At 35.2% G+C, this 13,767-nt stretch overlaps 1 protein-coding gene across 2 annotated transcripts; it reads right to left on the bottom strand.

The window, feature by feature from the left end:
• Positions 1–1,873: 1,873 nt before the first annotated feature.
• On the bottom strand, positions 1,874–13,463 carry LOC126972720 (uncharacterized). 2 transcript variants are annotated; one of them, XM_050819631.1, is made up of 7 exons: positions 13,273–13,463; positions 12,059–13,189; positions 10,790–10,851; positions 8,557–8,616; positions 8,242–8,478; positions 2,841–4,308; positions 1,874–2,685 (listed from the first exon to the last, which is right to left on the bottom strand). In XM_050819631.1, exons 1-6 carry the CDS (start codon positions 13,284–13,286, stop codon positions 2,852–2,854), a joined length of 2,961 nt encoding a protein of 986 aa, XP_050675588.1. In that variant the 5' UTR covers positions 13,287–13,463; the 3' UTR covers positions 1,874–2,685; positions 2,841–2,851. The 2 variants fall into 2 exon arrangements, with proteins under 2 accessions (XP_050675588.1, XP_050675589.1); XM_050819632.1 differs by having other exon boundaries at positions 4,102–4,308.
• Between the last annotated feature and the right edge of the window lie 304 nt (positions 13,464–13,767).

The following is a 13,767-nucleotide window of genomic DNA, read 5'->3' as shown; positions in this document are numbered from 1 at the left end:
ATGTGCTTATGAACATACAAAACATTATCAAAAATGTATTGAGAAGCAACAGTCAAAATGTTTATTTCTTTAAATTTTTCTCTTAATGATTCTTTAGAACCTAGGTTATAATTCGCGCGAATAGCCCTCTTCTGCAGATTAAATCGTTTTTATTTATTTAATGGATACATTGAATGTCTTGAATTATCAATTAAACCAAAAATTATTAATTAACAGAATAAATTAATTATATTGAGCAATCTTGATAAGACAAAAAAAACTTTTTCACTTCCAAAATTTTATTGCCCTGGGCACTTGCCCCAACTGCCCCTAGTGTAAATCCACCGCTATACACCACATTGCACCCCGATATTAGATGATCGAGATTGCTGCTCCAAGATATTAAGTTTCGAATCTAATTCTCTTAAGGTAATTTTTAACTCTTCATTTTCTTTATTAATTTTATCAACAACATCAAATTTTGTCAATACCATCTTCTTCATATCATCGTATTGACGACTTAAGAAGTTTATAGAAGTCTTTATCTGCCCTATTTCCTCTTTAATAGATTTTAGTTCCTTATTCACGAAGCCAGCCAAAGTACTATTTAAATGCTTCATGAGTTCGTCTATAGCATTCTGAACAATTTGTTGCACTTGGTTCAGATCAACAGTAAGTGTCGTCCCTGGTGAGGGTTTCTTCCTCGTTGTGATGTTCGAAGTTTCAGCTTGTAAAGTTGCTTTAGTAGCCCTAACTGAAGTTGCATCTGCAGCAAGCAGCAAGGGCATGCCCATTTTGAAACATTAATATTGTTTATTTTTTAGCTTCATTGTTGTGGAAACACAATTGTCATGATAGAGCAGGCAGCATTTTGAACAGGCCATAGTAGAATCGCCAGAAGTAGGTTTACAGAGCAACAAGCGCATTTTGATTTTTCAGACATTTTGAAAAAAAAAATTTTTACACAAAATTCAAAAGAAAATGTAAAAATGTCTAGAATTCAAACCACAGCCAGTCTGTTCACGGAGTTGGATAGCGTCGATGAACATCAAACTAAACATTGCACTAAAGCGCAATGTAATGCAAACACTCTTGATTGACAATGTCCTTAACGTCAAAGCCGCTCACTCACTAGTCTGTCACTGCAATAATTTTTTAAACAGTCCCAAAAAAGGGGGTAATCTAAATATTATTTTACTCAAAAAAGATATCTAAAATGCTTATTTTTGAGATAATAATAAAATGTCAATTTAACAAATAATCACCAACGACGGAACTTTCACAGGGCAACAAATCAAACTTGAAACTATGGTTATTGGCTTGAAAATAATTCACGTGATTATTTATGTACGCGTAAGTGTATTCGTGTATTTATGGGTGTGTGTTATTCTTGACACTCTCAATTAATTAATTCTCTTAACTGTTCTTTGTAAAATTCTTAATAAATTGATAAATCCCAATGAATTTACTTTAATCACAGTGAAAGGCACTTTCTGTAGGTATAACTTTGATAGTTGTATTACACTTTTTGAGAAAATCAAATCAGAGTTCCAAGGTAGCGGATAGTCCGGTTTATTTGCTGTCACAATAATCTATATATATATAAAATAATGTATGTTCCCTAATAACCCCTAAACTACTCGACCGACCTCAATGAAATCTTTTGTAATAGATTCGTTGAAGCTCAAGGATGGAGGTTTACATATATAGTTTGTCGTGTTACGATCCCACCCACGCATTTACCATATCTCTCGAACCGTTTTATGACAGAACAATGTCTGTCAATACATTAGTAATAAGCTGGTATTACTTGATGGTGAAAATTACCCCCATTCTAAAGTTCATTTTCCAGCAGTAATGATGATATTTAGTGTCGGAAATTAAAACAACTTACTTAAAATCACTGTTTAATGTATGTATACATGAACTATATTACTACATCTACCAGTATTTCTTAAATATCGTAATTTCAATTCAATACAAAACATACCTAATGCATTTCATTTCAGGCATACATAATATATATACAGTCATTTATATATCCAATACACAAAGTATGGAGATATTTGATATTCCACTAATGGAAATCTAGCCTTTACTTTTTGTAAGGTACATATTTAAATGTAGTCTGAGACAATGTCATTATGGCTGCCAAGCCAAAACTACTGTTACATGATAATTAGTACAAAATAAGTTTTTTTAGTCAATATTACATACCTTATTATTATAATTACACTTTTGCAACATAACTCTGAATTTGGTAATATTATGTTCCATTGTACTTTTGGCATTGTGTAATAATTAAATCGAAACTAGAAACCAAATGTTATGCATAATCTTGTGAACCAAAGTTGAATTTCTATACATAACTTGTTAGACATAACATTAGTGTAATGTGTAATAAACCACAATAATATTATATTATATTGTGTCATACTATAACATATAATATATTTATGTTATAACAATACTGTTATAATACTACTACTAGTACAAATATTTTTGATGCAAGGCAGCTATATGTTCATTATATTATCAAAACTTTCTATTCACATAATGATGATTCAATACAATACAAGCCCACACAATGGAATGGAAAATTAAAATCTTGTTGCACTTCATTTGTTCCTTAAACATTAAAGCTACTCCAAAAAGTTCTTCCTTAACGTCTTCTTCGACGCCTAGAATCCCCATTGCGTCCATTCTCTATAAGTACAAAATATACAATATATGTAAAAAAAATATGAAAAACTTTCTATAACAATGAGAAACAGAATCTAGTGTTTGCATGAAAATGTGTAACTGTTATAATGATGTGTAAATGTTAAGGTCTACAGCATCGGTTTGTGAATTTAACAAACCTCATTCACGTTCAACGGTGGAAGCGATTTGGCTGGCGGTCATGATGGTACCCCATGGAGCCATTCGACATTGCGCTGCTCGCATGAGCTTGGTTCAAAGCGGGATTATAGTATTCAGCACCAAAGCCATAATTTTGCTGAGGATAGTAATTATTCTGCTGAGGTTGATTATTTTGGTTAAAATTTTGGAAATCACTATTATCTTGTGGATGTCGTCTGTTTTTAGAGCCGTATGAGCCAAAGGCAGTGAAATTGGCAGCTTGTGAAGCACTATGATCTCCGCTTTGAGGCAGCAGGCGCGGAAGAAGGCTCCCATGGGGCACTGCGGGACCGCCAGACGCGAGGCCGCCTGTGTCCAATCCGCCCGAGTCTTGCGACCCGAGGCCTCCGCCCGAACTTTCCGAGCTAAAGCCATCGCGGTCGCGATTGCGTCCTCTTCCACCTCGCCTTCTCCGCTCTCGACCACCTCTCTGCCTCTGGCCACTACCGTTATCTTCAGAGCCCAAGCCTCCGCCAGAGCCCAGACCTCCACCAGAGCCCAGGCCCTCGCCAAAGCCCGGGCCCCCACTGCAGCCGAGACCACCTTCTGACCTGTGGCCTCCACTGGAGCCAACTCTTGCTCCGGAGCCCAAGCCTCCACTTGAGCCTGAAGACATTCCAGAGCCGAGGCTGCCGCGGTAGTCATATTGGGTCGAACTCCCGAGACCACCAGAACGTCCCGGATTTCTGGAATCTGAGTCTACGCCGCTATGACCCAAACCACTTTGCCCATAATTTTGGTTAAAATTTCCACATTGGACTTCTGCCGGGGGAGGGGGAGGTGGCGGGGGAGGTGGAGCCCCCCACGTTGTATTTAACATAGGGTTAGTAGTATATGAAGGCATCATCACTCCATACTGCTCTGCAGGAAAATAAGTCGGCATTACAAAGCCTTGCCCATTCATGGTATTCATACACATCTGTGGATTCACTTGTGGATTTATAGCCATCAGTGATGGTGGTGGTACACTGGTTGATTGTTGTTCATAATTATTGCTCGCATTTACATTTTTGTTGACTAAATTGTTTATAAATGGATTGCTATCTGTACTATTTTTATTTTGTAGTGTATTAATCGGTTTTTCTTTACCATTTGCATTATCAAAGTTTATCGGAAGCTGTGGACCAATAGGTGTGGGCAAAAGTGGTTGAGGCGTAGGAAGCAAGCCCTGCGACGGTTTCTGATTTACGGTAGGAGCATCCTTTACTGGGCTGCACTTGCCTGAGCGAGAACGGCTGCGAGAGCGGGAACGAGAGCGGCTTCGCGATGAACGAGACGAGCGGCTTCTTGACGAACGAGATGAACTGTGTCGGCGGCGACGACGGTCCCGCGACCGCGAGCGTGTGCGGGAGCGGCGTCGCCTGTCGCGGGAGCGGGATCTGGATCTGGAGCGACGACCTCTGCGGTATCGACCGCCGCGACGATGACCTGCAATGTATATTATAAATTAATCACTACGCCAGTCATCTTTATTTATTTGCAAACCAAAAATGTACATATCAAAAAGCATTCGAGTGAAAAAATTGATAAATAATAACTGCACATGTCCTATTGTTGAAAAAGTCTCCACACACAAAATATCTAGGAGTCACCATTATTCATAAGCTTAACTATACAAATATTTTATTTTGTCTCAAAAGAAAACGTATTATACAAAAAACCATGTACAAGTTACTACATACTCATAATACCTACTACACAACATTATACATCACAACCTTAGGTACAAACATTAAGAAGAAGCCTACATACTTAACTTTGGTAAGTGCATCTACACAAGTAGGTACGAAGTTTTTATTGCTAGGACTTCTTAAATAAACTAGGCACATACAGGCAGTAGGCTTATGTGAAACAGACATAAAAGTTGGTGCCTATCCAGAAAATTGATATTTTGCTGCAGTGTATGTATGTAGTCTACATTATGACAACAATCTACTAGTACATGGCTGAGCTCTAACTCCTAAGTTTCCGTGTCTAGGATATTAGTACTCCCCCTGTATCGGTCTGTTATTCCATAGTTGAAGAATGTGTATGTCTGACTATTATAATGCACAATATGAGGAGTAGTTTAAGAAATTTGAGAGGAAGAATAACTAAGTAATAAAATATATAATTCCAGTTAAGTAGGTAAAATATAATTTAAAGGTATGAGTAGTAATAAGTAAATATGTAGGTAGGTATGTATACCACCAGATAATTATCTACATACTAGTGAAGGTATATTAATGTATATTTCATTATATGTATAAAATATAGATAGACATAATATTTTCTAAAGGAATATGTGATTATTTGCGAATTAGTAACGGAAGGTATCTAAATTATTACCTAGATTTAAATTAAACAAGTTTAAATGTATCCTAAACCTATTAAAATATAAAGTATTAATAAAAAAAGACGTGTGGCACTCGGGGACTGCCGCGGTAAAGCTATTACATAGCATTTTTTATCAACTTATGCAATTATAATTATTTATTTATTTTATTTAAGCAGTATTTTTTTTCCTAAGTTTTTTTTTCTTTGATATTAATTCAAGTTACACTTTTTGAGCGTGTTGACTGATAAGTTTTTTTTTTCTTTTATGAAATAAATGAGAAGTTAATATTGTTCAAAATATTTTTATTATCTTTCAATACATGTAGGTTATTCAGGAATACTTATCATTGAAACTATAGGTTTATGGTAATTACTGAAATAAGAAACATAAGTTTCAGACTTGATATCTTCTAAATATCTGGAAAATATCGCGTCAATGGTGGTCCTATATTTTGTTGTGGATTCTTGTGGATCATTATTCATTTTCAAATTCAAAATTTTCGAAAGAAAAGTTGTCAAGCGCTCTGATTTTTTATCAGCGAAGTTGATGTTGAAATCGCCGCCAAAATAATTGGAAATTTATTACCATTTGTACCAAGTAATTTCGACCCTTCTTAGATGTACTCCATCCAGTAAAGTGCGATGAATAAAATGCTCTACCCTCGTCCAATTTTGGATTTGGAGAATAGAGATATAAATTAATAGATAGAGAATAAAAATTAGAAAACGTGATAAAAAAATCAAGAAGTACCACAGGCTCGAATCTGGGACCTTCTGCACAAAAAGCATACGTGATAACCGCTGTTCCACGGCAACTGTAACGACCGTGGCGAAATATCTATATACATCTAGTAAGTCTCCACGCTCAAGGCCCGCGATAGAAGCTATGCAATAGCTTAATAATATTGTGTATTAATTATTGAGGTCAACTAAAGTAATGTAAATAATACGTGTAATGTGATATTTAAGTAAAGTAAAATTACTTTCGGTACATACCCAGACCATTTCGCCAGTTGGGTAGTTAGGTAGCTAACCTGATTCACATCATTGGTTTGTTACACTTAATAAAATAACGGGATGTCTACCAATCAATAATCAAACACACTACATTATTACCACAGTTTCTAATAAAAATGGTATACGTTGCACAAAATTATCTGTACTTCGCTGTTGTATCAAAATTACATGTACCCTCAATAAAACGATAAGCGAGTTGATACCGACATGAATCAACACAGTACTAGCAGCTACTAGAAGCGACGAGATTTTATTTTTATCCCTTTTTTTCTCATTAATTTTTTAAGTGGTTTTTATTTATTGATCCTAAAGTAGATTTACTTTCTAAGAACGGTCATGTAATGTTTTAAATGTATTAAGTTATAATTTCTACCAATTATTCAGTTTCTCTATAGTCTTTTGTTAGAAACCAGTTTTGAATTTCATGTTTGAGTTTGTTTGTAGTCATTTCAAAAATATTGAGATCTTTATTTATTTTATTATATAGAGAACTTGATAAGAAAGGGGTTTCTGGTTGGAATTGAGAAGGGGACGGTACTTCGTTTTATTTACATTTAGGGTCAATATGTTGAGTTTCAGCCAATTAGATACTTTGCATAAGCCTCTTTCTGCTATTTCCTTCTTATTTTTTATGATAATAAGGGACGAGACGACCAGGACGTTCAGCTGATGGTAATGAATACGCCATGCCCATTACAATGCAGTGCCGCTCAGGATTCTCAAAAAACCCAAAAATTCTGAGCGGCACAACAATTGCGCTCGTCACCTTGAGACAAGATGTTTAGCCTCATTTGCCCAGTAATTTCACTAGCTACGGCGCCCTTCAGACCGAAACACAGTAATGCTTACACATTACTGCTTCAGGGCAGAAATAGGCGCCGTTGTGGTACCCATAATCTAGCCAGCTTCCTGTGCAAAGGAGCCTCCCACTGGTTCCTTAACGTCTACCCATGTACTTCCTGAAAATATTAATGCAGTCTTGTCTGCATTTGTTGAGATGACAGTGTTAGGTAATTGCATGTTACAGAGTTGGTTAATATATATAGTGAAGAGCGTTGGCCCAAGTATGCTTCCTTGCGGAACTCCACAGTCAACATTGACCTCATCACTTAGATATTGGTCAATTATTTTGACAGCTTGTTTGCTTTTTGTAAGGTAGCTCTCAAAAAGTTTTAGCTGAAGACTCCTTATACCGAGTTGCTCTAGTTTATGTAAAAGGTTGGGAGCAGACACAGTGTCGAATGCCTTCGTGAGATCTAGGAAAACGCCCAAACACTTTTTACCTGAATCCAGGTTATTAACTAAATCATAGGTTATTTTTGTTACTGCAGTAGAAGTTGATTTTTTGGGCCGAAAACCAAACTGATTATTCAATAGCAAGTTTTTACTCTCTAGGTATATCACCAGTTTTTTGTTTATGATATTTTCTATCTTGGATAGTGCAGGAAGTAAAGAAATTGGACAACAGTTCGAAGAACTATCTCTATCTCCACCTTTATAAAAGGGATATATAATAGATTTTTTCAATGCAGTGGGGAAAACTGCTGTCAAGAAACAAGTATTGCAAATGTGTGTAATGGGTTTGCAAATAGCAAATCTAGTATTTTTATAAAAGTAGTTTGATATTCCGCGCCATCCTGGAGCGCTTTGAACTTTAGCGCTTTAAGAGGTACCAATATATTGAGCATGTCACTGGAAAGGTAACTGGGACGGATATTTAAGACACTCGAGAAATAATCACTGTCAAAACCAGTCAATACATCAGTCACCAGCAGACATTTTGCACGAGTTTTATATAACACTAGCGCAATCTCTACTAGTTTTTTTATTTATCCGTTTGTGCTGCTAAATCCAAATTAATTGAATTAGAACATGGACAAAGTAGCATAATAAAAATCATGTATTTCAAAATGATTATGAAGCTATGCCAGTTAATTTAAAAGACTGGTAATAATAAGTTTCATGTCATTTTCTTGTCATTATCATAAGGGCACCCTCATTCCACATACAACTATTATAATAACTTACGTCTACCACCGCCGCCACTACCCCGTTCCGAAAGCTCTTGTAATTTTGGATTAACCACTTGTTTAGCTTCCTTCAAAACTGCCACTAAATCACCAGCCTTTGCAGCATTTGAGGGTGTAAAGAATGTATATGCTGTTCCAGTCTTATTTGTCCTTCCAGTTCTTCCAATACGATGAACATAATCTTCAGAATTACTGGGATAGTCAAAATTAATAACAAACTTTACATCATCCACATCTGGAAAGAAAGCTTCATGATAGTATACTGAAATAATTATAACCAATGTATAAACAAAACAAATATGAAAGTATATACCTAAACCTCTAGCTGCAACATCCGTGGCAACAAGTATCGGGGCTTTTCCACTACGAAAGTCTGTAAAATGTTAATAATGTTATAAGTGCATGATCAGTTTACACATTTTAATTCATGATACCGCTATCTATGGACTGGCACATAAACCATGAGCTGTTCTCCAATGTAATTGTAAATTTGTATATAACGCGCCTTATCTTTACTTACTTGTGTACTGGCTGTAATTAAATCATCCCTTCTTATGATATAATGAGGAATACTATATAAATATAATACTATTTTGATGAGAATACATACTTTAAAGTAATTATTAGACGAGGACTGCAGTCCATTTATTAAATTAGTTATGTGTGTAGTTTTTAAATGTTATCTCAGTGAACTTACTAATATTTTTTATCCATCAGATAACAAAGGGATAAAACAACAAAAGTTATATAAGGCATATCCGTTAGCACTCGGGGCTTGGACGGCGAGGTGGCAGCTGCCGCGCGGCGACCAGACTCGCCGCCGAGTGCCAGCGGCTCAGAGCAGCCGCGGTGCAAGTCAGTGGCGCCGCGGTGCAACTCAGTGCTTAGGGCTATGCCTCGCTACTAGGGACGGACGCAGCGACCGGCGCCCGGGCCGCCGCCTCCGCCGCCCAGCCGCAACGCGCCACAGCCTGCACATGCAGACACACTCTGAGTACTGTCATGGAGCGCGACCACTCCGCCGACACAGTGACACCACACACTACCAGCACCGTGCCCCGCTTAACTATTTTTGTGTTAGCCCAAGCTATCAGATTAAATCAATTTCAATTTTCAATCTAGACTCGACATTTCTGAAACTATTGTTGAATAGTTGATTGAAAAATTTTAGGTAATATTACAAAAATATACATTGTACACATATATTATAAACATAATCTATCAAATTTAATTTAAATAACACAATTTGTGATTGATGCCGAAATTTCAGTAAATAAATTAAATTTGTGTATGTATTTAAGCCTACAAGTGAGTAGAATTACTTGAAAATAACAAGTTGTTTACATAACCTATAAAAAACATAACCTGACTTTGTAGACAACTTTCTTCCTCGTTATTACAGCTATATTAAAAAAAATATCAAATAGCTTGTAATACATCTAACAGATATTCAAAAGAGAAAGATGATAACAGGCAGTTGTGTTTAACAATGCACTTTGAATATAGCAGCTAGCAAAACAAGAACCACCTGAGTTTACACAACTCTCTGTGATAACCGTAGTTATTTAATTCTATGTCATTATATTAATATACTGAAATAACTACACATAACTATAAAGCACAAATGACTGTTTCAGTGAGCTAAAAAAAATTAATGTCTGTCGACAGAATAAAATAAAATTCAACTGGAAACTGGAAATTTAACACTATAAAGTTTGCATCTTCCAAAACTTTTTGACTTAATTTACAGATAATTTGTGACTTAAATAGAATTTAAAAATACATAACCAAACATTTAATGTCTTTATTCACTGTTTAAAGTGCTGGTATATAAAGATCACAGTCATTTGACTGTTATAAACAAAGAAGTGTTTATAAATGTAATAGAAAGGTACTTTCTGTAAAAATCTGAATTGTTTTGTTCTATTAGTCAGTGGAGTTTTTATGATATATTTAATATATAAAACACTTTAAAACTTTGAACCATATATTTGATGCATCATCTTATAAACTAATTTAGTATAAGCTATAATTTTAAAATACATTGATATTGATACTATCATAGATACTACGTTCTTCTCACAAGCACTACTTTTTCCAATCATATTATACCATTACACCAACAATCATTCTGAATTTGAAGCTGAAAGTGCAGTGATGACATAATGATTGTAGATCGACCAGGAATCAATTGTTACATTTTATATAAGGAACTGATAGGAATAAATATTATAAATACTATATTAATTAGCTAATGTAAAAATAAAAATAAATAATAATAAAAAGCTGCTTTGTGATTCTTATAACAAAATTAAAACTTTTAACTGTAAAAACTGCAATTTATTTTTTTATAATCATTTCAATGTAATTTTATTTACTAACCCCTCCAAATAAAACCTTTCTAAATACAAGTATATGTAGTGATCTGACCAGCCACCATCTTCAAAGTAGCTAATTTTACCATCTTTCTAAGTGTTAAGCTTCATAGACCTACTTAGCTAAGTTGTAAATGAGTACATTTTGAACTTTTCTGCAGTCAAACATACCTTGTAGTACCCAATCACGTTCATTTTGAGATTTATCACCATGAATACAAACAGCGGGCCACCTTAAAAGTAAACATAATAAATTTAAATTATAAATACACAGAGACACTATAATAGAATGACAAAAAGGACTTCTACACAGTTTGTAAAATAGAAACCTAGAAAAATTATAATTTTGGATGATCAAGGTCAGACTTTTTATGAGATAAAGTGACAAGCACATCATTCACAGTGACTCACTCACTTTGTGACAACTCTGTTCAAGGCAATTCACTGTTAACTAATAATATCCAGAGGTTTACTAATAACTCAAACCAGTGGGAGTATGGTTACCACAATGGCACCTATTCCTGCCGTGAAGTGGTATGTAAGCATTACTGTGTTTCAGTCTGAAGAGTGCCAAGCTAGTGATATTACTGGGCAGATGAGACTTAACATCTTATGTCTCAAGGTGACGAGCGCAATTGTAGTGCCACTCAGAATTGTTGGGTTTTTCAAGAATCCTGAATGGCACTGCATTGTAATAGGCAGTGCCTATCAATAACCATCAACTGAATTTCCTGTTCCTCTCCTTCTTCCCTAATTGTCATAAAAAAAGTATGTCTAAGTGAATTTATACTGAGACTGAGAAAAGAAATTATCTTCCACCATTTCTTTTAATTTTAACACAATTATTTTTTAAATGCATAATACTTTTATGAGTAACAGTTGCAAAAATTAAGTATAAAAGAATTGTATTATTTTCATATTAGTATTATTTTTAAATAAAAGCTGGACAAAATAGGAAGATTCCCTAGAAAACACCCATTCTCCCCAGTTATAACAGAGGAAAAAATAGAAAAAGCTGCCAGCCTTGAAAGAGATATATGTGAGGTAGACATAAACTTACCCACAGAACTTTAGGAACACATTTTTTTTAATTAATGAAAACATATTTAAATCAAAACCATAAAATTTTCTTGAATGACACTTTATATGAACACTACTGATCTACAATGGTATTTATATTTGAGCATATTTTATAAAGATTATCTAGGAATGATGAACATGCATCTTTCAAAAATATTACATTTTTCTATTTATATTAAAGTAATTTGTTGTGTTGAAATTTGAGAGATATAGCCCCATTGAAAAGAATTATTGCACAAGAGAGGACTGAAATTTATGTTGCCTCATTTGCATAGCCTAAGAGCATATTTAAGCCTAGATATAGAACCTTAATCTAAACATTGGTAGTTAATATACATCCATTGATAAATAATTACTCACCCATCTCTCTTCATTTTTCTTGTGATATCATCAACTCTGCGCTTTGTTTCTATAAATATGATAGTCTTATTTTCTTTCTCAGCCATAATTTCTTTTAGCAGAGTACTCAATTTAGTTTCTTTCTCATACTCCATACAAACATCTATTATTTGAAGAATATTATGATTTGCAGCAAGTGAAAGTGATCCAACATTTATTTGCAAATAATCTTTTAAAAATTCTGAAGCTAAACTCTGCACTTCTCTAGGCCAAGTAGCAGACCACATAAGGGTTTGTCGATCTGGTCGTATCTGTTCTATAATTTTTCTTATTTGAGGTTCAAATCCCATGTCCAACATTCTATCAGCTTCATCAAGGACTAAATATGTGCATCTTTTCAAGTTAGTTCTTCCACTCTCTAAGAAGTCTAATAAACGACCTGGTGTGGCTATTACAATCTCTACCCCTGCATCCAGATCTCTAGCTTGTGGCCCTTTAGGTGCTCCCCCAAATAAGCATGTATTGTGTATTTTTGAGGTGTTAGCAAATTTGTCAGAAACTTCTTGTATCTGTTGTGCTAATTCTCTAGTCGGTGCTAACACTAAGGCAATAGGACCATCACCCCTGCTAGATTTAGGTTGATTGTTAATATGCACGATTGCAGGCAGAATATATGACAGTGTCTTGCCAGAACCAGTGGATGCAATTCCTACCATATCATGACCACTTAGTGCTATAGGCCAACCTTGAGCTTGTATAGGAGTAGGTTTAGAAAATCCCATTTTATCAATTTCATCCATGACATAGCTGGGAAATCCAGCTTCTTCAAAAGTCAGTGTTGGCTTAGGTATATTTTTCCCTTTTAGCGTTATTTCATTATTACTGCGCCAAGATTCAACTTCTGATTCAGGTCTTTCTTCAACATCAGGATGGGGAACATAGAAATCCTTCTTGAATGGTTTGAGCCTGCTAAGGTCCCACTTCGGTTTCCGAAGGTTGGCGCCCGGATTATTGCGTCTACCTCCTCCGCCGTATCCCCCACCGCCGCCTCCACCACCGCCGCCGCCGCCGCCGAGGCCATACCTAGGACTGCGACTGCGGCTTCTACTTCTACTCCTGCTTCGGCTTCGACGGCGATCTCGACTACGATCTCTAAAGATTTATAAGTACAGAAAAGGCAATAAGTGTGTGATAAAAATTAGAAAAACTATGACACAAAAGAATTAGTATCTTACCTTCCTCGTCCCATATTTTTGAATACGAAAAACTACCTAAAAGAACGAGATTTGACTCAAATTAATGTCACAAACACACAATTACAAAAAATTCCTTTAAGATTTTCGTTTTAGACCTAATATTCTATTAATCATTGAAAACCATAAAAGAACGCTAACTGTAACCGCGTTGTTAATCTTAATTATCTTAATACAAGATGGCGGCGAGTGAGTACTGAGTACCATAGAGTATAGACCATTGAGTACAGTATTCTTTGTGTATTAGCCCTGTAAAGTATTCTTGAATTATAATATTCTTTGGTAGAATGCTCAATATTTAAGCAGCTCAAGAAAGTGAGCCACCCAGATTTTTTTTTTTATTACATCGTTAGTTCGCCATTTGTTCTTGATTGTTGTCTATAAACATTTGGTTGTTCTCGATTTTTTTTAAAAAAAAATTTGCAATTCATTAAAATTGGTAAGGTTAGGTTATGTTAGAACAGTTAAAACAACGCA

The sequence above is a fragment of the Leptidea sinapis genome, chromosome 27 (genome assembly GCF_905404315.1).
Source record: "Leptidea sinapis chromosome 27, ilLepSina1.1, whole genome shotgun sequence".
NCBI classification, from domain to species: domain Eukaryota; kingdom Metazoa; phylum Arthropoda; class Insecta; order Lepidoptera; family Pieridae; genus Leptidea; species Leptidea sinapis.
The sequence above is the reverse complement of the archived record's forward strand: the minus strand, read 5'-3'. Positions and strand labels throughout refer to the sequence as shown.